The following is a 22,571-nucleotide window of genomic DNA, read 5'->3' as shown; positions in this document are numbered from 1 at the left end:
GATACCAGATAAGGAACAGGCTGCACATCTGGAGAGTTATATAACAATATTCTTGTAAAATTATCAGCAGGAAGTTTCTGTATTTACAGTCTTTCAGCTGTTGAAAGAACTTGAACTCACTGCACAAGACCAAATCTGTGTCAGCGTTCATCACAAGTCACTCCGACAGGTGTGGCCTCGCTCTGTTTTCCAAACTCCCACTTGGCCCCTCGTCAACCTCAAACCCCCGCCTCGCCGAGCCCCCTAAAACCAGCTGTCCTGCCCTGCCGGGGCGGTGACAAACCCGACACAGAAACCCACTGACCTCCACATGGTTTTGATTTGAGTGCGATACTGATCTCATCATGCCGGCTACCACAAGTCAAACCCGACACCGGCAGAGCGTGCTGGAGAAAGCCTCTGGCTGCGCCCAAGGGCAGCAGACGATGGGCTGCGAAGGCCCGCGGTGCAGCAATGTGAAGCTTCCTGCTGCTGCGAGAGGAGAGCTGACGACCGTGGAGGCTCAGATTGTTGATGGCAAAGATAACAAAACGTCACTCCTCATGCGAATGCTCCTGTTCAGATACAGATGGGTGATAAACAAGAGCCAATCTAGTCTAAAATGGGAGTCAGCGTACAACAAACAAAAGAGTTTGGCTTTCAAATCCTTCTGATAATTGTGTGAAACGAAGCTGGATTCAAATTCGCTGCCATCCTGCTGCCAAACCTCTCAGGAAGGAGGGATGGGCGGATGGTTGGGAGTACAATTTGTCCGTGTTTGACTCCGGCCCCAGCGGTTTGAATCACGTCTCCAACCAACAATCAGCGTGGTCTCCGTTAACCACGACCACAGTCCTTCCCTGACCAGAACCAAGCAGTTTTAGTTGCCCAGACACACAGCAGCCCTACCTTAACCTTGTTGGTTGTTGTTTTTTCCAGAACTGAACCAAACTGTAAACTTTTCAGATTGTATTTCTGTACTTTTGTTCTTTAAATGCAATGATTGCCGGAAAAAAAAAATGAGAAGCTGGCTGGTGAGTAATGTTTGATGGCATTCTGTGTAAACAGACAACAACAGCTGTTCATCAGTGTTCATCTGTGAAGATTATCCTGCTGATCAAAACATGTAAGTATCAAATACTACATATGTAACTCTCACCTGAAAGTAAATAAGGTTTATTCTTATAATGTCCTCTTAAGAAAACAGATTACAAGCGGAAGTTGTCTGTGTTGACGCTCTCCATCCATCAGTGCCTCCACTTCACCTCCACCCACAGCCGCCCTTTCTTCAATCCCACCCGACTCAGAGCCCCCTCTTCACCAGAAGACTGCAATTTCCCCTTGCAATCTTAATTAGCACTTCTCCAGCTGCCTGGCAACCATCGCTGGGGCAACAGCAGCATCTACGGCCCTCGCCACGGGGGCAACGTGGGCCGAGGCCACTCGAGCTCTGGGGTGAGGTCATCGGGAAGGCGGGGAGCGGAGAAACCCGCGGGGTTGGCATCGGTGTCACGGCGCTGATCATCACCGATTTCGTCCGTTATAATTAACATCAACGTCATCAGTAACAGTGGGCCTATCTCAACCAGCTGCACCCTGCGTCTTGAGTCTCATCAGGGGGCATTCTGGGGAAAAAAATGAGTCATACTGTAACTTCAGCGGAGCTAACACGTGTAGAGTGATTTCTATAAACGGCACAATTGCAGTTTAAGATGCAAAAGCAGCACAGTGGTGTCTTTTACACGCACATGTCCTGAATCATAAATGCGTGTCACTAAGTGCGCTGCACTGTCCCTGCGCCGGCGTCAATAATGTCCTCCGTGCTGATTAATTCTGAAGACCACTGACGTGTTTCTGAGATAAGATCAAATCAGTTTAACAGTGAGTCAGTGATGGAGCGCGGCGGAGGAGCCGAGCGTCTCATCGAATCGATTATCAATGAGAGGAAGAGGGTTGAACGCTATCAGGGGATTTTATGCTGCTGGGGCTTTTTTTTATGTTGCACCTTGAGTCAGCGGACAGGCGGCTGTTACTGATGCTATCATATCGGTCCAAACATCTTCAGCGGAGTGAAAGACACTAGAAAACAGCAAAATGTGCGCCCGCTGAGATAAAACAGTGAGGCTGTCGGGATGAATGAAAACGTCACCGAGGAATCCATTTGTTTCACTCGGAGGTCGATTTAAAAGCAGCACGTGTGCGTCGTTTAAACCCACAAAGAGGCCTTTTGATGCGGGTGCAGTTTTTAAGGTCAGCAGCCGGCTCTGTGAGTGCGCCCAGGAGGCTTTGAGACGCTTCGAAAAACAGAAAGTCCCCGAGATTTAACATCCGAGCAGGAGGCGCAGCCAGGACGTCTTTGTAAAATCTGCTCCTCCACAGCCTCTTTGATGTTAACGTGTGGGAATGAGGGAAAATGTGATGTAGAAGTCTTTATCTACACGTTTGATGTTTCCCACCCATCCATCATGCTGTTAAATCCGTCTTCTACATCGCGTCGCCTCATTCATGTCTGTCTTCTTGTGAAATTCGTTTCACCTGGGAAAGTGGCTTCCATTTCATGAGCGTCGGAGAAAAAAAAAAAAAAACACAAAATTATAGATGAAGAGTTGGTTTAACAGAGAAAAGGCTGATAGTGTGCCGCCATTTTTAACACTAACAACATCATCCGGCCTGCTTTTGATGCATTTTGTGTGTGAAATCAGGTGGCGTGTCAACAGACTCGTTCAAATACGAGGGGGAAAAATGTAGCGGAGCATTCTGAAGCTTTACTTTAATCTGAGCCACAGCGTGAGCAGGTGACTTTGACTTGAATCAAGTGTATTTAAAGGACAGATTGCTTGTGACAGTTGCAGTCGCACACCAGCGGAGGAAGACGTACTCTGATCCGGTACTTAAAGGTGCAGTGTGTAGGATTTAGGGGAAGAAATTGAAATTGAAATATAACGTTTATTAATTATGTTTCAATTTATCTGGATATGAGTATGGTTGTGTTTTTGTTTGGGGTTCAGATAGAAAGTACAGAACGAGATGCAACGGGATGAGATCTTCAACTTTCACCACACACATACCTGTACAACAGTATATTTCTTCAACCTTCGTCGCCATGACGATAACTGATGGCTTATGAAGTCAGTTTCGCAGTAATGATCGCAGCTGATATGTCACATATGTACTAAATAACTCAGAATGACATGCTAACATTTTCTTTATTTACAAACATATAAATCATCTATTAATGCGTCACTGACCTCACTATGCGACCTAAATATTATTCATCTATCCATAAAAAATGAACCGTGGCATCTTAATGCGAGCGTTTTGGTCACAAGATGAAAGACAGACCCAGAAAAACACCGACTTGCTGCCAGCTCTGCTTACAGATACTGAACTCTGATATGTTTTTTTATGTCAGGATAATGAATGTGTTATGATACAAGCACATTTTTTGCACAGGGGTTTGAATTATTCACACGCTGCACACATGCTGATGGCTGATGCCAGTCACAGCAGCCAGGCCCCGGCTGTAATCAACGGCTCGATTCAGGCCGGACTGAATCACTGAACCACATGACCTGCAAACTCTATGAGGACTGAGAACGACATAGATCGGTGATAATACACAACAGAAGAGTTTGCTGTAGTTACTCCTCGTGTCATCCTGTGCCACCGATCGAACAAGTAGGTGGCGTGGAAAAAAGCAACAAGAAAGAGACGCGAAGCGAGGGTGAGCAGAAGGAGGACGAGCTGACCGAGGAAAGTTCAGAGCGCCGGCTGGAGCTCCTGATGCTCCGGCCGGCAGGAAGCGACTGCGAGACGAACACATTGAGGACAGCCACTGAGGGAGGAGAGGAGAGGGGGAGCAGAGAGACAGAGGAGGCTATTTCAGGCTTCAGGATGACGCCTTTCCACGACCTAAAAAGCGAATTAAGAATAGAGAGGGCTAATTTCGCGCCGCTGCCGCACTGACTGATAAACTGTTGACGCCCAACGAGGTCAAACTAGAAAGTCAACAAATCCTTCGGCATCTGTAATCTGTGTCTCGGGTCATTACGGCCACATCACAAGACCACTCACAGATGTTTCGAGGTTAATGAAATCAAGCTTCTTTTTTTTTTTCTCGCCTCGTTTTCTCGCTACACCGGGAGGGGAGGGGGGTGACCCAGAAGATTGCTATTAATGCAACACCGTCCCAGGCCTTTCCATATTCATAAATGAAAGTGCTGATTTAGAAAGAGCGGAGGAGAAATGCCGGAGAAGGAGAGAGGAGGAGAGGGATTGAAGAAGTGGAAACAAACAGAGAGGCAGAGGAGGAGAGATGGAAAAGAGAGGGAAGAAAGGGAGACTGTGAGAAGATTGTTACTCTGATCAAGAGGCCGAACTCTGCGGCTAGACAACACCGTCGTCTCCTGAACTCCTCGTTTCGAATCTGCAACATCTGCGACCAGGTACAAGAAGGGCTCAGCGAAGGAAATGGTGTCTGTATGTTTGTCTTCCTCTAAGGTTTGATGCCTCTTCACCCCCTTTGAGCCAGACACAGATATGTGGACTCAAGTCATTGTGACTTGGACTCGGGTCAACTCAAGTCGCTGCTCTGATTACAACTTGACTGGACAGAAAATTAAATTACTTGAGACTCGACTTGAACTTGGAAGTTAAAGACTTCTGATTATATTTGTCAGGTTTTGTTTGCATTTCACACTTCAGATGGGATGTTTTGGGGTTTTTTTTTTTTTTGATTGGGAAGAAATTAAGAAATGAATATGGTGTTCTCTGCAGGGATCAATGAAACAATACAGATCCCCAAATTGCCTTTTAAGCAAAGAATCCTCCTCAATCTTTTAAGGCTGCGGCCGATCGTACCCTAAATCTGCCTTTAGCCCGCTCATACGCCCCCAGCTGTCCCAGCAGATGGTCCAGCCTCCCCCCAAAACTCACACACACACACACACACACACACACAATTTCTTACTCAGTAAACATACCGACACACACACACACACACACACACATGCTTCATTCATGCTGACAGCTCAGGCCCAGGTGACAGGAAGAGAAAGCAGCAGACAGACAGGGATGGGAGGATGGGGGGGGGTACGTACAGGAAAGAGCGACGGATGAAGCGAGCGGAGGAGCGCGCTCCGCCGAGGGAACGAGACGCGGATGTGACATGACAGAGAACCAGACAGCTTGTCTTCGCCGTCCTCGCCCGACAACACAGAGCGGCTTTGAAGTCGAGACTTTACCTTGTGCCTCTAATGCTGCCTTTCCCCTGACCCAGTTTTTGCACAACTCGCACTCTCTCGGCTGTAAACACTCACAGATCCTCTCTCTGGCGTTTGGAAGGAGACGCAGCAGGAGTCACAATCACTCCATTGACTGTTTCCTCCCCTGACCATCCTCCAAACCTCATAAACTGAAATGATGTGCGCGTGACTCTCATCGTCGGAGACCTCACTTCCTGACAGAAGGAAGCACAAGGGGAGTGTGTTTTGTGTGTAGTCATCCTCCTCCTCCCCCTCTCCCTCCCCTCGCACATGCTCGCACACTTACACAGCTCACCCCTGACTTTGTCTCATGAGCCTTTTGATGAGTAGCCTGGTAGGGGTCGCGACCCCCTTCCATTCACCGCAGATGGTGGCACAAAGACGGGCGGAGGGGCTGAAACTGACTCCCGATGGCTGACTCTCCTCCGCAGCGCACCCCGAACCAGAGCCCTGCAGCTGCTGCAGGGACCCTTCCCCCCGAAAAAGAAACACCAAACCCCAGAACCCAGACAGAATAAGACTCGTAAAAACCCACAAAAGCCTCACCGGGGATCTGGGATCAGCTAACTGAACATACACACAGACAGACTCGTAAAAGTGGAACACACACCCTGGTGCTGCTACCGTCTGCCCGGCAGACGAGCTGAGCTGTAACGATAAAGAAGTGACTGAAAGTAAAATATGAAGTTTTATCTCAACACGGCACCTTAAATCACACAAAGACTTAAAGGATAAGTTCACCCTAAAAAGGAAAATTCAGTCATTATCTGTGACTGAAGCCCCTGATCTGTAGTCTGTGCACACCCGAGGGAGGGAAAGAGTGAGGGAGCTACGAAGGGTGACTTCATAGCTATAATAAGATCTGCTGTGTCTAAACTCAAAGTTATTTTTTTCCATCTTAGCTGAACCATTGTGGTAGAGCATTGCAAACAGCAGTCACGTTGCAATTTTATTATCAGCTGACAACCGATAATATCAATAAAATGCATCCGTACTGATTGTAAGCCAGAAGTGAAAAAAAAACCCAATGAACTACAGATGAAACAATTAATTTTGCTTTCCAAGTTAACAGGTCAGTGCGAACCTCGCATGTCTCACGTTTCAAGTGAGGCTGCAGCGGTGAAGTCGTGGCTAAAACAGGCCTGAAACCGACGTGAAGACATCCTTACCGACATCATACCGACGCTTCACTGCAGGTTTAATGTCTGTACCTATAGATTATGCCACGAAGACATGCAGTATATTTCCGGTGCACTCTCTTCTACACACTTTCTCTCTCAGCAGCTCAGCGACACACAAGCAGCCAACGTTTAATGACAGAAAATGAATGGCAAGTATTTTGATAATCAGTTAATCGCCCAGTTATATTTTAAGACAAAAATGCCAAAGTTAAATTGGTTCCAGCCACCAAAAATGTGGGTTTTTTTGTCTTTGTCTCGCGCGACAGGCAGTTTAATCTCCCCTGGTGTTGGACAAAAGAGTCACACAAAGATGAAAAATAAGACTACAGATGGTCCGGTTTTGTGTGATGATGTATTTTTCCACATTTTCTGACATGTTGACAGTAAAACAGTTAATCGAGAAGAAGAAATCTGCAGATGAGCTGATCATGAAAACACCGTTAGCCATCTTGAGAGCTGCAGCACTACAGAGCGCTGACTCTGCAAATGATATTTTTAAAAATCCAATTTGCATTTTCATGTCCTGTAGGTACATATATGTGTGTGTGTGTGTGTGTGTGTGTGTGTGTGTGTGTGTGTGTGTGTGTGTGTGCCTGCGTGCATTTCTGAAAATGTTCCTATTGTGATTCTAATACGGACTCTTGGGAGCCTCGGTTCTGTTCTAGCCTTGAGCTAAAACCGATCCAAGTAAACAAACAAACAAATGCAGATGGTTTGCTTTGTTGTCGTGTGGCCTAAGTGTGTTTCTGTGTATCTTAATTAGTGGCTGAAAGCTCCAGAAAACACTAAGTAAGCGCACCTAAACTCCAATTTGAAAAATAACACCCCTCCCAAAAAAAAAAAAATAATGAGTCTGAAGTATAAAGATTTTGGCAGAAGCACAATGGATCTCCACCAGGGAGAAACTGTGCGTTTGTGTGAATTCTTCCTCTTTTTACGTCACTCAGCGTGGTCCTGGCAGGATTTGGAGGATTAACGCTCTGGGAGACCAATCACAGCAGACCGGGTGCTGCCTCATCGGGCCGCACTTACAACAACACACCCACACGCACACACACACACACACACACACACACACACACACGTACACGCCCGTCAGCAACAACCGAAACAGTCTGCAGTGTGTGAAAACCTGCTGGTTGTGCCATTCAAATGAAGTCTGGCAGAGATAAATGTGGGTGGATGTGAATCAGTTTTTCTAAACAGCGACGACAAATCAGGCTTCCGAGTGATAAATGTGATAAATGTCAGCGTGACTGATTCATTTCACGGCAGCTCTTCAGATCGGGGCGCGGACGCCCGACAACTATGACAGTGATAAATGCCAAGAATATGATTTGCGTAATTGTTATGCCGCATTAATAGACTCGGCTTCAGTCGGGGTCTCTGACCGGTAACAATGAGTCTGACGACGAGCCGCTTATTCATGTGACACCGAGACCCGACAGGCTGCACGTTCCCTCCGCAAACAATCAATAATTAATTTCTCCAGTGTTTTGTTCTCGTGAAAACCACCGTCTCATCTAATAACGAACAAGCGCACAAATAAATGGTCAGCATGTGCAAACAATTACAAACCATTGTTACGTATGAAAAGCGGTTGCGTGTTCCTGTAGTGCTTCTGAAAACACGGCCCGGGAACCACCGCAACCTCAAAATATCCTGAAGTTTTATTGTTGTGCATCATAAAGGGACAACAACCCTGAGCTGTAGAGAGACAATTAAATGAACACTGAACTTGATTCTAGAGGCTCGTGTTTCTGTTAAAGGGCTGCAAACACTGACAACACAGCACACAACACGAGCGTCTTCATTCTCTGCGTCTATAAAAGAGATGTGAGGGCGGATAGAAACGGTGCCAGTCTGACTGGATCACCTGTCGGCAAAAGGTTTACAGACATTACACTGCACAACCATTCACGAAAATAAATGGATTAAAGAGGTGAATCTAAAATCTCCAGATGTGTAGGACACCTTGTACATTTGACCGATATCCCATCTGCTAACATGGAGGGAGTCTATGACCTATAATTGAGCTGGACACCAGGAGGTGATCCAGTTGTTTTTGGGGATCTGTTGCGTCTTACATCTTTAAACAAGCCAGTGGTTCACACACACATGATCAGGTGCTAATGGTCATGAAGCTCCCTCACATTACACTGGCCTGTCCTCACTTCAACACGTAGCCTGGGATGAAACTACCAACCCTGCCACTAACTGAGGACCTGCTCTGTCAGTGATGTTTTCTCTGAATGTCTAAAAAGTTAGAGCCTGTACTTGCTCTTCAGTATTCAGCTTTAGCGCTCACAATGTCTCCAGGTCACATCATCGTGTTGGTGTCGGACCCTGAGATTCATCTTTACGAACAGAAAATCCTGCCAAGAGATCAGGAATCAAAGTATCTGATGTCCCTGAAACTGTTCAGCGTCTCCTGCTGATCGTTTCAAAGACAACTGCGTTAGGGAAGCCGCGGGATACAATTAGCGAGCTTGGCCTGGTGAGAAAAAAACACAGTGCCCGGTGGTGAAGACTGACCGTGTGAAGTGGTCCACCATGGCTCCCACCAGCTCGCCCACTCGGTCCTGGTTGGGGCACAGCGCCCCTCGCTGCAGACACAGCAGGACGTCGTCCTGAGAGGACGTGTGGAGCACCACCATCTGGTCGGCGCCGCTGGTCACGCTCAGTCCTGTAAACTGTGGAGAGAAACCGCAAGGTCAGACATCAAACAAAACAAAACGCTCCCGCCGAGGTCCACAGCCACACCTCGGACCTTCACGTAGGTTAAACTTGCTTCCATGAGCATCACTTGGATTTCTCAGCGAATGAGAAGCTCCCTCTGCTCTGTTACAGAAACATGTTTACAGAAAGATTACTGGCATTTGGTTTTATGAGATATTGTGGGGTAAAACTAAAATAAGAATCAATGAGGCTCTTGTTGGTGTGTTTGTTGACCTTTTTGGTGGAAATTTCTGTCTCAGCACCGCAGGTCAGTTTCATCAAACACAGTTGGTGACGTGTTTGAATTTTTCTGTTAATATTTAGTACCCGGTCCACCATTCGCCAGCCGCACTTTTCCTTCTAGGCTACTGAAATTTGGCACGGAGGTAAAGTGTGTGTGAGGTTGTGGTGAGGATGCATGCAAACACTGTGTGGTTGTTTATCAAAAAGGCAAACTTTTTCTGGCTGCTTCAGTGGCTCAATACATGACTGTACCTCCTGTACAACAAGTGCACTGTGTTGCAATTAAGCACAGTTACACCTGGGTTTCCCCTGGGCACGTTTTCTTCTGCTTTTCCTTTATTTTTGTGCTTCTTCCTCGAGTGAGACGGCTACATCATTAATGGTTTCTTCTTTGTTCTGACAGTGTCCATTGCGCTCGGTTCCGGTTCTGTGTTTTGACCTCCAGCCCGGCTCAAGCTGCTGTATTTTTGACGGACAAAAATAGACTCGGTGCATGTTCTGCACAGAGTAGAGCTTCTGCTAAAATGCAGCTTAACCATCACTGAATATCAATCACAGTTTGTCTTCTGTACATCTTGCTAATAATACACTTTATTGGAGGGCCTTTACTTGTAACGTTTGCCAGCAGACTGTAGGCCGGTGAAAGATCTGAATAGTTCCTCCACCGCTGCCGTGGTAAACTCCTGACCGCGAGCTCAACGGCTCTGGTGCTCACCGGCGGATGCGACGGCGCTGGAAATTAATTTCAATAAAGATGTCGGGGGATTATCGAGTCAACGTATAATACCTGTGAATTTTATACGGCACGGTATATCCCTGGATGGCGAATCACGCCGCGAGTGAAGTCGGAGGATTATTTCTGCTCGTGAGTGTGGAGGGCGAGAGGAAAGGTGCACGTGTGCGAGTGCAACGAGGGGAAAGTCATGAGGTGTGACCCAGTTGGAATGATGCACAGATTGACCGAAGGAAGGAACTCAGGAAGCACTCAGACACTGGCTACAGTGTAAAAATACTTAGTTGATTCAGTTAAAGTATCCAGTAAATAAAACTGTGAAAATGTAGTAAAAAGTATGATATTTGCATCCAAAACGTGGTGGAGCGGGAGTATAAAGTTGCAGTAAAAGTACCTCAGCGCTGTGCTTAATGCAGATCAGCATGTATGAGAGGTGTACCGACAGAAAGAGAGAGAGGAAGTGAAGTGCGTTACAGATTTTAGAGAGTGAATGGGACACAGAGTGGACTAAGCCTCTTACGGCCACACAGGTTAATCCAGCAGCAGCACCGTCAAGGCCACATTCTAGTACAACCTGTCCCTCCGTCCACGGGAACGCTGCCCAGCTCATTCAGCAGAGTCCGGTCCTTCATTCAGCGTGATGAACGGAGAGAACTCTTTGATTTAGAGTTTCACTTGATGGAAAAAGGTGCGCGGGTTATTCATAACCTCAGCGGGAACATGTCGTTTTTAGAGCCGCTGTTATGATTACTTTCATCATTGGTTCGTCTTCTTTCAGTCTTTGTTTAGTTTGGGCTGTTCAATGTCAGGAAATAGCAAAAAGCCAGTTAGTTTCTCAGAGAGCAATGTGGCATCTTCAAAAAAAAAAGGGAAAGATATAAATCAGCCACTCTAGAGAAGCTGAAAGGTTCAACACTTTGTGAAACACGTGTTCGTATAAAGGAAATCACTACATGGGTTCAGGAACATCTTAGAAAACTGTGGTCAGTAAACACATATAGTTGAAATCAGATTTTATCAAATCACTCATCAGAGAAACACTTTGGTGCATGTCGGGTCAAACGTTAGCGTCGCCGAGCTCAAACGAGTCCAGTTGATTCAGGACAACAAACTGAACAACCTTCACAGTTTCACACTTTGTCACGCTGCTCCATCGGTTTGTGACGCTGGTCGGCGACCTGTGTGACATCTCGGCCTTCAGACCTGACGACTCTGTCGCGAAGACACTCCTTAAACACAGTGCGAGGGCAGAGCTGCGCTGCTTCTTTCACGCTCTATTCTCTGTTTCTGACCTGGATAAGATTCATTCCCCTCAGTCTGAGCAGCCGAGCTTAATGGCATCAGCTATCTTTAGCCGCTCCGCTGCTGCATAATGATGGTTTTTAACCCTCTGGCATGTTGTGAGCCCGTTTTTTTTTTTTTTTTTCCTCTTTCGCTCTCTCTGAAACCGCTGCTGGACACCCAGCTGTGCTGACTCATTACTTGATATGTAGGTGATACTGACCTTTGCACAGTGAAATCACATTGTACATACAGTAGAGAATATAAAACTGACAGTCAGTGAGAGATTCTGTCACCAGAATGTCTGACATGTATATTTAATTCTGTAAAGCACCAGTTTTAAGTTCAGAGAAACCTTCAGCCCCAAAATTAAATCATGTCTCGTGTATAGAAAACCAGACGTTTGTTTCTATCTTACATTTGCCAAATAAATCACATTTGACAGATCTATAAAGTGGCTGACTCCTAAACTGGATCCTGCCTCTGTGAGACATATGTCAAGCGTCAAAAAATAAATACGTCTATCGCTGTTAAACCCAATTCACTTAGGAGGAATCGTCCAATCAGAGCAAAGTAACCGTAACGAAGCGCAGCAGACCTGTCAGCGTGTTGAAGTGTGCGCGGGGCGACACTCCGTATGAAGTTTGTTGGGCTGTGTCTTCTGTTTTCTTTTAAGGCTTAACAAAACTAAAAGTACAAGAACTAAAGAATGGATCAGACCGGGTAATACCATCTGTCCTCAGGGACCCAAAAACAAGTGAGGTCCCCAGACTCCCTTGCAAAATCGCTAAATTGTGCGAGTTGTTGAGTTCTAAGACCCTTTATAAACTTTGTGAAACACTTTCTACAGCAAAGTCTTCACTATCGGGGCCAACTTGTTAATTCGGCACATGTTTAAAATAGTGGCCACTCAAGACGTTTACTGTGACGCACGTTCGGATGGAAATACCAGGTCTGAGTTCCCTCTTTGTCTGCTACAAACATTAGCATGCCCAGTTAAGTAGCTTACTGCCTAGATAAGTGCACAGTGTCACGTTCACAACTAACGACTGTATCATTAAGCTAACTACACTGTAAATGTTTCATGTTACAGCCAATGAATTAAAATAAAATCACCTTTCAAGTTTACGCATCAGCACCAAACCAGCCCAAATCAGCTGATGTTCAAAAACAATGAAACAAAAATGAAGCCCACGGTTTAAAAATAAAAAAAAAAAGAGTATGAATTTAAACCGCTGTGTTGCTCATCCGGGAACATTAGTAAAGGAAATCGGTCGGGGACATTGTAAGTTTCGCTGTGGTTGGAGCTTTTAACCAACTTCCTTAGATTCAGCACGCTAGTTGTAGTTTGGAAAGTCTATTCGTGACATAGTGGTTTTAAGATTGACAACATTCTGATGGTAAGTTTACAGCTGCTATTCTAAAGTGTGTATGTGCCTTGCGATAATCCATATCGATTAGTCAAGACAGTGATCAAGGATCACTCCTGGTTTTTGTTCCTGTCGCTCCCCGACAACATCCTGAGACCCAGAGACACATCGAACTGTGGAGGCTGAAAGCTATTTCAGGGGACTTTTAAGGCATCAGATTAAATGAAGCTGTCATCTACTGTCGCCACACAAACAGCTCACACACGGTTAACGAACACAAACACACACTGACTGGAGAACACACCTCTCCAATCTTTGCGCTCTAAAACAGGTCATAAGCCCTGCGAGTGTGAAGGAGGCTGTGTTCTCTCACCGCGAGTCCTCTTAGTGCTCGTGTACTTTCCCTCACTTATTGATGGATGATGGTGACCAAGGTCAAGCTTGATGTGTGGACATGATGTGTGTGTGTGTGTGCAGTGGATGGAGGCAGTGTACATCTGAGAGGACGCTGTGAGAAATAAAGGACAGTCTGGATGAAGTACACGTGGTCTGACCCACATTGGTGGCAGCTAACAGAAACTGGAGCTGTGGCGGTTTGTGTCGGCGTCTTTGTTTACGTCTTTCTAACAGCTTCATGTGGAGATTAAACTTAGTTTTAGGGTCACGGTCAGAATTAGGCTTCGGTTAAAAGGTGTATTGTGTAGTTTTGGGGAAGAAATTTAAAAAGATCTTCATCGACTGTGTTTTTATGCCTCAACAAACTAATTAAACAAACTATTTGTTTTCATGACTGAATGAACAAACTGACCTTAAAGGACGACACAGTTTCACACTGCTTTACTTACTTGTTTGTATGTGGCGGACCCTGCCACCTCTCTAGCTTATAACAGTGTTCTGGGGACCTTATTTTCCTCTAAGAACAGCTTGTTTATTCAGTTATGTAAAATAGTTTGTATTATCACCTCTTTAATATTGTAAATATCAAATTTCAGAGTTTGAGTTTCTTCTATTGTTTATATTCTGTTTATATTATTGTTGTTTATATATAGTTTTTACTTGAGACTTTTGAATGGGAGGAGCTGTTTCCCCTCTCGAGGATCAGTAAAGTATTTCTGATTCTGATTCTGTCAGACAAAAGTTGTATTCATTTTTTTTAATTAGCACGTTTTCTGAAACAAAGAGTCTCTAAGGAACCAGGGGAACAAAACCAGAAACTCAACCTTCATTTTGTGCTTCCCAGTTCACCTTTACATCTGTAGAGCTGTAAAGATTTGAGAAAGTAGGTTAGATTAAAAGAAGGAGAGCTGCCAGAGAATCACAACTCGAGGATGTTGTCTGTTGTTCTCTGTAATCATTGTTACATGAATATATGACAGAATGATTTGACCTATAGAACATTTCCACTACTAAAATATAAGTAAATGCATCTTTGCTTCTCTTACTTAGTTTCTCTTTATCACAACCTCTAATTCACTATCAATCTCTCCTGCCTGCTGTTCTTTTTTTTAAAAAGTGAGTCAGCCGGTCAAAAACGACATCTGAGTTCGTTTTAAACTTTAATTCACAACAAGAAATGTCCGATCCACATCCTCATCTCAGTTTCAGAGCACTTCCTTGTTTTGTAAATGTGTGTAACCAACAGGAGCTGCAGTTACCGCAGGTCTCATTTTCCCACAGCTCCTGAATGTTTGGACCGTATCACCGTCCAGGAGAAGAGAGTTTTACCACCTTTAACTATCTCACAGGGGCTAAATTTAGACGCAGCTTCCTTGTTTCTGAGCTCTCCGCAAAAGATCGCTGGTCCGCTGGGAAAGTTCACGCAGCGGAAACACCCTGACAGAGTCTGAAAGATGCGTTTGTTTATCTGATGGGAAAAAACAACCGCCACCGCGAAACGATGCTAGGAGGGTAAACGTCAGACACAGCGTTTGTGAAGCGTCGCCGAGATCTGACCTACATTAGCGACTGAGAAAAAGGGACGTCTCGGCAAAGTGAAGTCTTATTTTAGTTTTATTTAACTTTTCACTATTACCAACAAAACCAAAACAGCCACTGGGACTAGAAATGCGTTGTGGAAAAAGACATCAGTTTGGTGCGGCATGTCGGTTTTTCTGGCGATTTTTTAGAGATTGAAACATTCTCAATTTTTCACTTTCTCACTTCTCACTTTTACATTCATTAGATTTGATCAGCGGGTTCGATCCACATGTGTTCAGTTCCAAGCGGTCGTGTCCGGAGCTACTGCTCTCTGTGCTGATGAATGAATGTCGGGGAGACTAAACCACACCGGTCACAGTGACGAAAGGAAAACATCCCTGTGATTCACGCAGTGGTCGCCTCACGCTGTGTGAACGTGAGGAGCTCTATAGCCTCAGATTAAGGAGCGTGCTTTGTGTGTCTGTGCGTTAATGCGCGCCCTCTCGTCTGAGTACTTACGCCATCCAAAGGAAGCCTCTTCAAAACCAGGAAGCTCTGTTTCTTCGGCTCTAATTTGTAGACATACTTGTCTGTGACGAGCAGGCCTCGGTCTGTGCTTTTGTTGAACCTGTTCACCTGAGAGCAGCGGAGGGGAGGAGGGGAGAAGAAAAAACAAAGGATAAAGCATCACATTTGTACATTTTCTTTGCCCTGTTTAAGAGTCTTCTTTTAATGATCTTCTGGGTTATCATGTCTCTCAATTCAGAAGCGTGATTTCCTTCAGGAGCCGCAGCGCACACGAAAAACAAAATGAAAAAAAAAAAAAAGGCAAATTCAGACAGAACGAAACAAAAGGATCCGGTGGGTTTGTCGGCGCTGGAGGTTGTTTTATTCCACTTAATCAAAGCCCACTTATCTCCAAATACCCTTCGGCTAAAGCTGCACCCAGAATTAGTGGAAGCCCCTCTCTCTGCAATACCTGATAAGGAAAATACGGCCACTATCATCCACGGGGGGGAGATGATAAGAGCCAGCTCACCGTGAGGTTAAATGGTAATCTTAAAAGGGTTGGGGAAATTGTAGGAGCGAATTCACAGTTCAACTCCTGTCATGATTCATCCTGTGATTATTATCTTTTTTTATCTGGCGTCTTTATGTTCCTGTCTGACAGGGCTGCGTTCACCGTCGCATACATGAAAAGCTGGAGAGACGAGCCGACACAAAAGAGAGAAGAAGTGCGAGGGAGTGGAGCGGGGAGCCGAGTGAGAAAAACATCCCAGAGCTAAAAGCCAGCAACAAAAAAGAAAGAAACCCATCGTACAAATCAGACATTTTCACTTCGCCGTGTTCTTTCCCCCCACCGCATACTGTACCTTCCGACAGAAGCCGGAGAAGAGGACCTGACTGTACTCGTCTTTGTTTCTCAGCTCCTTGGAGACGCGGGTGAAGTTGGAGCTGGTCTGCGGGCAGTCTCGCACCTGCAAGAAAAGGAAAGGCCGGCATTATCACACGGAGCCGGCTGATGCCACCAGCAACACAATGCAGACAGAGAGTATAGAAATGAATCTCGACGTTAGCCATAAAACTCTGGGTGACCTCTCTCAGCCTCTTTCAAGACTTTTTATCACACTAATTCCATAAGAGGCAGATCAAAGCTCGGGGCCCCCGAGCTGCTGCTGCCAGACACGGTGTTCGACGTGCAGTTAGAGCGAGCAGAGAGGCCGACGCCGGAGCTAAACTGCCAGATGATGAGAAACACAGTCCGCGGCATGCTGGGAAGGAAAATCCAAAACTGTGTCGGAGTCTCCCTCCGAACCAGCGTGTTTAAATGTCTTTAAATCACAATTTCCATGAACAGTTTTTTTTTGCATCCATTAAATGTTTCAATTCGTTCAGACTGAATACACCAAAGCACATGGCCAAGAGTTTGTGGACATCCCTGCTTCAACGTCGGTCTGTTTTGACATGTTTAAGATGAGAGGGAATCTTAATTAGAGTTGGGTAACTTTCACATTTGATCCCCTGTTTTTACAGACACTTGTACCTGTACCTGGAATTCAGTGCTGGTGCTCCGTGGCACCCTTTTTTTCTGAACTCTTTAATAAGAAAAACGTAATTTCAGTCGTCATCAAATACGACCAGCATTGTATTCCTGGCCTTGATGCACCATTTTTTGGAAGTTTGTGCAGGAAGGCTCCGTAAAGAAACTGTTTTCCAGGTTCTGAGGAAAAACTTGACAGAACCCTGACATGAACCCCGTCCTGCACTCGAGCCAGGTCTTATCTCCCATCAGAGGCCGACCTCACTACTGCTCATGCAGCAGGATGGGATCGACCTTCCAGACTCTTTAGAGAAACAAGTTAATAACTACTACATGTATCATGGCTAAGTTTTATGATACGCCATGTTCAAAGACGGCCTTATTATTCTCTATTAATCATGCCTTTTTATTTTTGGGCCTAAGGAGCGTCCTTTTTTGTTCCCTCCCTGCACGCATCAAGTGGATAAAATAGTCATGAACCATGAAACTCTGGACCAAACCCAACACTGATTAAAAGGATAATTTGCCATTTATCCAAAAGCCGACACAGATCTTTGAAAAAGAACAAATTAGGTCATACAAATTGACAAAAATGACACACTAATGTCAGCGTATGATGTGAATGTACCAGCACAAAGTTGATGTGACACAAGAGATAAACTTCTGCCACAGCCGCAGAGGGAACGCGATCTGATTCGCCGATGGGCTGATAGGTTTCAACAAGGTGAACGTCAGCCGATGACGACATTCATCCGATAAATGCGTGCATCTCTGGGAGAAAATAAAAGATCGTCATACGTTCTGCACTTTCCAAATGTTCATTGATTTGAATGCTGACAATACAGAGTCAGAAAAATGTATCCAGCGTTTCAAAGAAGCTCCTTCATGGTTGTGTAAAGCGGGAAAATATGTATGTTAACGGCTGTGAGAGATAAGTAACATGTGTTCATAGATGTTCAAACGAAAAACTGTACATTTGTTTCGTTTGATGTCTTTTTTTTTTTCTTTTTTTTTTTTTTGATTTGATTTCTGAGATGAGTCTGAATTCTAAATGCCAAAGTGAGTGAACTTGTTGGATCTTGTGATGGTGTTGAAGGTTTCTGAGAATACATGTCTAGCTGGCTCAACGACCCCCTTTTCCCACTTTTTTTTTTTTTTCACGGATCAAAAGCGGCGCCTGTCACACACAAGTCACGATTCGGGCCGCATTACATGCACCTATCCATAGGTCTTTGTGGAATTAACAACAATCACGTGAGGCCGGCGCCCTGAGGGAGGCTAACGAGTCACGGGCCGCCTGACAAACTAACGAGGGGAGTGACTCAGGACTCTGCGGCAGTCATGCTCACGCTCCCTGAAGGCGTCTTTCAGGGCCTGCAGCCACCAAACACCCTCAGATTAGCCCGTAAATGAGCCGGCTGTGGGATTCATTAAGGAAGTTCTGTGTTCACAAACACCATCCTCCTTGAGTCATGCTGTTCGCTGTGAGGCACGTCACATGCACCGCATACAGTAAGTGCACAACAACAGATGACTCTCCTCTGCGAGCCTATACACTGCCGCTCATTCAAGTCCTGTGTAGTGTGAAGAATTCTGCCGGCTGACCGAATTCCCCCGTTAATTTTCTAAGAGAGAAAGATAATGAGCGTTTTGTTGTGTGGCGTGTCACACCGAGCTGCAAAATGTAAAAGAGGTCATGTTGCGGTGAAGACGGATTTTAAAAAAAAAAGGCTTCCAGAAATAGAAGGTGGAGAGAAAAACAAGGAAAAAACACAACTTTTATTGATTTTGAGTAAAAACACTAAATATAAATGGCTGATTTTCACCAGTTTTGATGAGCCCAATTTAGCAATGGTTAATTCAGTTCATGTTTTGTGTTTTTGCTCATGTGTGTTTCTTACGTTTGCCAGGTAGTCCCTCTCCCAGGGCCTGCTGACCCCCCAGTCCTTCCTCTCCCCGCTCAGAGCCGTCAGAGCTGCCACTTTGCTCCGAACCTCCAGCATGTCGGACGGGGGGATGTTCTTCACGATTTGCCTCGCCCACCACCTGACAACGAAGGGGGTTGAGAGCGAGACGGCGCGTCACGTGGGTGGAGTGATACATCAAAAGGTGCAACGGAAAACAATACAGTGGGAGGATTAGCTTCAAAGTGAGGCACGTGTGGGATAAAAAATTAACTGCGGATTAAAACACATCCATGGACTGAATTTTTTTGTCGAATTTATCAACGGAAAAAGACCTCAAACTGTTTTTTTGGCAAAATTAAGATTTTTTTTCGAACTTTAACATGATATTTGCATAAAAATATGTTACTGGGAACACTGTTGTCATCCTAAGCTTCATGCAGAGACAGGCTTGATGCTAAGCTAAGCTAACTGGCTGCAGGCTGCAGCTTCTTGTTTACCGTACAAAATGTCAAACTATTCCTTTAAAGCATTTAGGTGTCTTTTTAATTCCTCATTTAAAACTGATTCATTCTCATTCTTAACATTGCCGATGGTGTTTATAAAGTAAAAAATGTTGTGTTTTACTGTGTTTGAGTTCCGTTTTGTGGGATCTGACCTGCGGTGCAGCATGACTGTGATGTTGTGAAACTGGGACAAGGCTGCAGGCGGGGTCGGCCAGTCCACGCTCTTTCCATAGTCGGCCATGGTTCGCACATTAGCGAACCTCCTCTCCACCTCCCAGAAGTGGGCCTTCACCTTGTAGCGCTTATAGCAGCCCATGATGGCGTAGATGGCCCTCATCCGCCGGCACCTCATGCGAGCTAAAGCCCCGCGCCACACCTGAGAGTTTGAGGGGGGGGAAAAAAAAAGTGGGGACGTTAGAGACGAGAGAGTCCCGGTGTCCCAGTTAAAGAGCCAGACCTCTCTGCAGAGTCATCGAAGTAGGTCAGGAGATGGAGAAAGAGAAAGAAGAAGCGCGTTTCATTGAGCGAGTGAGGTAATTGACTTTAATGTAACTGTGCCTCGGATCTCATTAATTATCCCAATTATTGTTACGGGAAATTAGGATTCAAGCTGGCAGATGAATTTCTGTCCAACATATCCAGGAACCACGTATTCATGAGGCCGAGGCAAACGGCGCTCTGCCGCTTGAAACCCACAGGCCGGCGTGTGAATCTGGAGATGGTGACTTTGCGGGTGATTAGCTGTAATCACATGACTCAAGATGCCCGTGACATTTAATTAAGACTCTGAGTTAATTAATAGGACTGTTTGGATCCATTCACGCTCATCAGACGACAAGCACGACTTTTTTTTTAGATTTGGAGTTAATGGCTGACCTTCTGCAGGAAGAGCACCAGGATGGGGATGAGGGCGGCTCGCTCCTGCTCCAGCGTGAAGAGGGACCGCGGCGTTCGGACGAACAGCTTGGTGTGTCCGTACGCCACGTCGTCCTGGAAGCCGTGCTGGATGACGATGGTCTCCACGGCCTCTCTGTCCGAGGCCATCAGGTGCTGCGGCCAGGTGTACTCACAAGTCATTTTATACCTGCACAGAGTTCAGGAGGAGAAAGAGAGAAACATCACTTTAACTTTCTTTTACTCTAAAAGAAAAGACACTAGCTTGTAAATTCTTTCCTCTCTGCCTTTTAAGGTTTAAAGATTGCATGTAACTTTGTTTTGTGATGTTCAATGCAACTTGGAAACTAGTATTTCTAGTAAACTCCTGTGAGTTTTCTGCATAGTTTGGTACAAGGAGCTGCTGGAAAAGACAGAGCTTCTCTCAGCTTCCTCACAGAGGAGTCGAAAAACACTGAAGCCGTCTCGCTTCACAGAGCATCTTCGTTCGTCTCACCGCTGCAGGAAGCGGTCGTACGGCTGCCTGTAGGCGAAGCCCGCCCTGCGCACCATCACGTTCTCCAGCAGGCCGAGGTAGGCCACCTGGTGCTGGCAGCGCGCGTCGTCGAACAACACTGGAGACTTCATCTCATTGGGCTTTATGCATCGCACGTAGTACGGCTCCTGAAAAGGCAAGACAAGAAGAGAGGCAGGTTACTCCTCGGCCGACTTTGTCACAGTGCTGTTCATCTCTGAAAATGTCTGTTTTTAATGATGTAAAACATGAATAATCACATCACTTCTTTGCTGTGACTGACCTACGAATCGGTTAAAAGTAAGATATGCACTAATATCGCAAGAAACACTTCAGAAACAATACAAGTTCTGCCATAACATTTTTTGTTTTATCACCTGTGCAAACTTGTATTTGTCTTTGATTTTTCTCTCACATTTCTATCGCTGTCGTCACCGCCGCTGTGTTCATCACTGTGCGAGTAAATAAACTACATTCGGCTTGTCGACGATGAAACGGCCGTTAACGAGCTGCAAGCTGGCAAACCGAGTTCACTGACCTTAATCAGACTTGCAGAGTATTTCGACAGACGCAGCAGCGAGCAGCTGAGCCTCGCACACATCCAGCACATCTACTTATTAACAGCACATTTAACTGCACGCTGGATCTTTGGAGGCAATCTTGGACGCCTGCACCTTGACAGGGATCTCTGAGGAACAGGATGTCCTGTCACAGAACAGAGGCGGCTGTGTTTTCACCGTCTCTCTGTCTCCGTTCAGATAAAATGAACAAGGTGGAACGAGGGGAGCACTTTGTGACACCGCCGTCCATCATATCAATTATTCATGTGCATCCATGTCCCCAGTTTTGACTTCAGCAGAGGTTTGAGAAAAGGAGTCGGTTGATGGGAGTCGGGAGCAAATGAGGTGGGCAGACTGGGGAGCAGACGGGGCACCGGTGCTTCTGAGCAGCGTTTGAAGGAAACATCCGCTCTTTCAACGTGACCCGAAGGAGTTGCCAGGGGAGTTCCTTTCATTTTACCTCAGCCACGCCGAGATGAGACGCTACCACAGCCCGACAGCAGGCCATCCCAAAATAAAGGCAGGAAATGTCAGACTTCAGTCTGTGAGATGAGGCCAGGAGAGGTGAGCGCACATTTTTCAGTCCAGCACCACCTCCTCCTCCTCCTCCTCCTCCTCCTCCCTCAGCCTTCAGACTCCACAGGCAGTCAGACAGGATGAGGACAGGTGACCTACAAAAACTCCCTGACACCTAAAACAGCACCCTGCTATGTATACATGTTGGACGGCTTCTCGCTCTACGTTTTTGTCACACACGATGATGAACCGTCCTCCTGACAGAGACATCGCACCGACACAGTGGCTGCCTCAGAATAGCTCGTGACTCATGCGAGCTTTACAAGCAACCAGAACAGCTCAAACTGGTACACAGCATCCTCCTGATGCTGCGTGAACTGGGGGAACATCTACGCTGGCACCGAATACAAAGATGAGAATATGTTCATGTCATCAAGCCTCCAGTTACTTTGATGTTAAGTCGACTCTGCCCTACAAAACACAGCACTTACATTTAGTCAGAACTGAGCTCTGAAGACAGTTTTACATCTTTCTTACCGTTTAAAAATATTTTGTCGGAAAAATTGATAATTTCCATGCAAAGAACAAATCTTGCAATAACTACAACAGTGAGCTTAAAACTGGTCCAAACCACAGTCAGTGCACTGGCTGTGTTTATCCAGCTACACAGCTACAGAAAGACAGCTATATTAGCTGCTGAGATAGCCACAGCTAGGCTAAAGCTACTACAGAGTTTTAACTATTGATGATTTTTCCCTGGTACTTTTTCTTCATCTGAGGAAGTCAAGTTATTCAGTTTTTTAAAGGCTACCGCACAACTAAACGAGGCAGTGGTTTAATCCAGTCAGTGTAAAAAAACAAAACAAAACAAGAAAAATGCTTAAGAAAAACTGTGTAGGCTAACGAGTAAGGTAAAGCAAAAAAGTGTGTTAGCTAGCTGGTGAGACAAC

The 22,571-nt window shown here is 45.7% G+C and overlaps 1 protein-coding gene across 1 annotated transcript in view; it reads right to left on the bottom strand.

Annotated features, from left to right (window-relative positions):
• Positions 1–22,571, bottom strand: part of myo1g (myosin IG) — a 42,637-nt gene that overhangs the window by 2,559 nt on the left and 17,507 nt on the right. The window contains exons 15-21 of the mRNA XM_037092930.1: positions 20,528–20,694; positions 20,014–20,221; positions 19,290–19,513; positions 18,629–18,773; positions 16,060–16,164; positions 15,206–15,322; positions 8,960–9,117 (exon numbers count right to left, since the gene is read on the bottom strand). Coding sequence (XP_036948825.1) covers positions 8,960–9,117; positions 15,206–15,322; positions 16,060–16,164; positions 18,629–18,773; positions 19,290–19,513; positions 20,014–20,221; positions 20,528–20,694 — 1,124 coding nt within the window. The remainder of the gene's footprint in view (positions 1–8,959; positions 9,118–15,205; positions 15,323–16,059; positions 16,165–18,628; positions 18,774–19,289; positions 19,514–20,013; positions 20,222–20,527; positions 20,695–22,571) is intronic.

Source organism: Acanthopagrus latus, chromosome 3 (genome assembly GCF_904848185.1).
Source record: "Acanthopagrus latus isolate v.2019 chromosome 3, fAcaLat1.1, whole genome shotgun sequence".
Lineage (NCBI taxonomy): Eukaryota > Metazoa > Chordata > Actinopteri > Spariformes > Sparidae > Acanthopagrus > Acanthopagrus latus.
The sequence above is the reverse complement of the archived record's forward strand: the minus strand, read 5'-3'. Positions and strand labels throughout refer to the sequence as shown.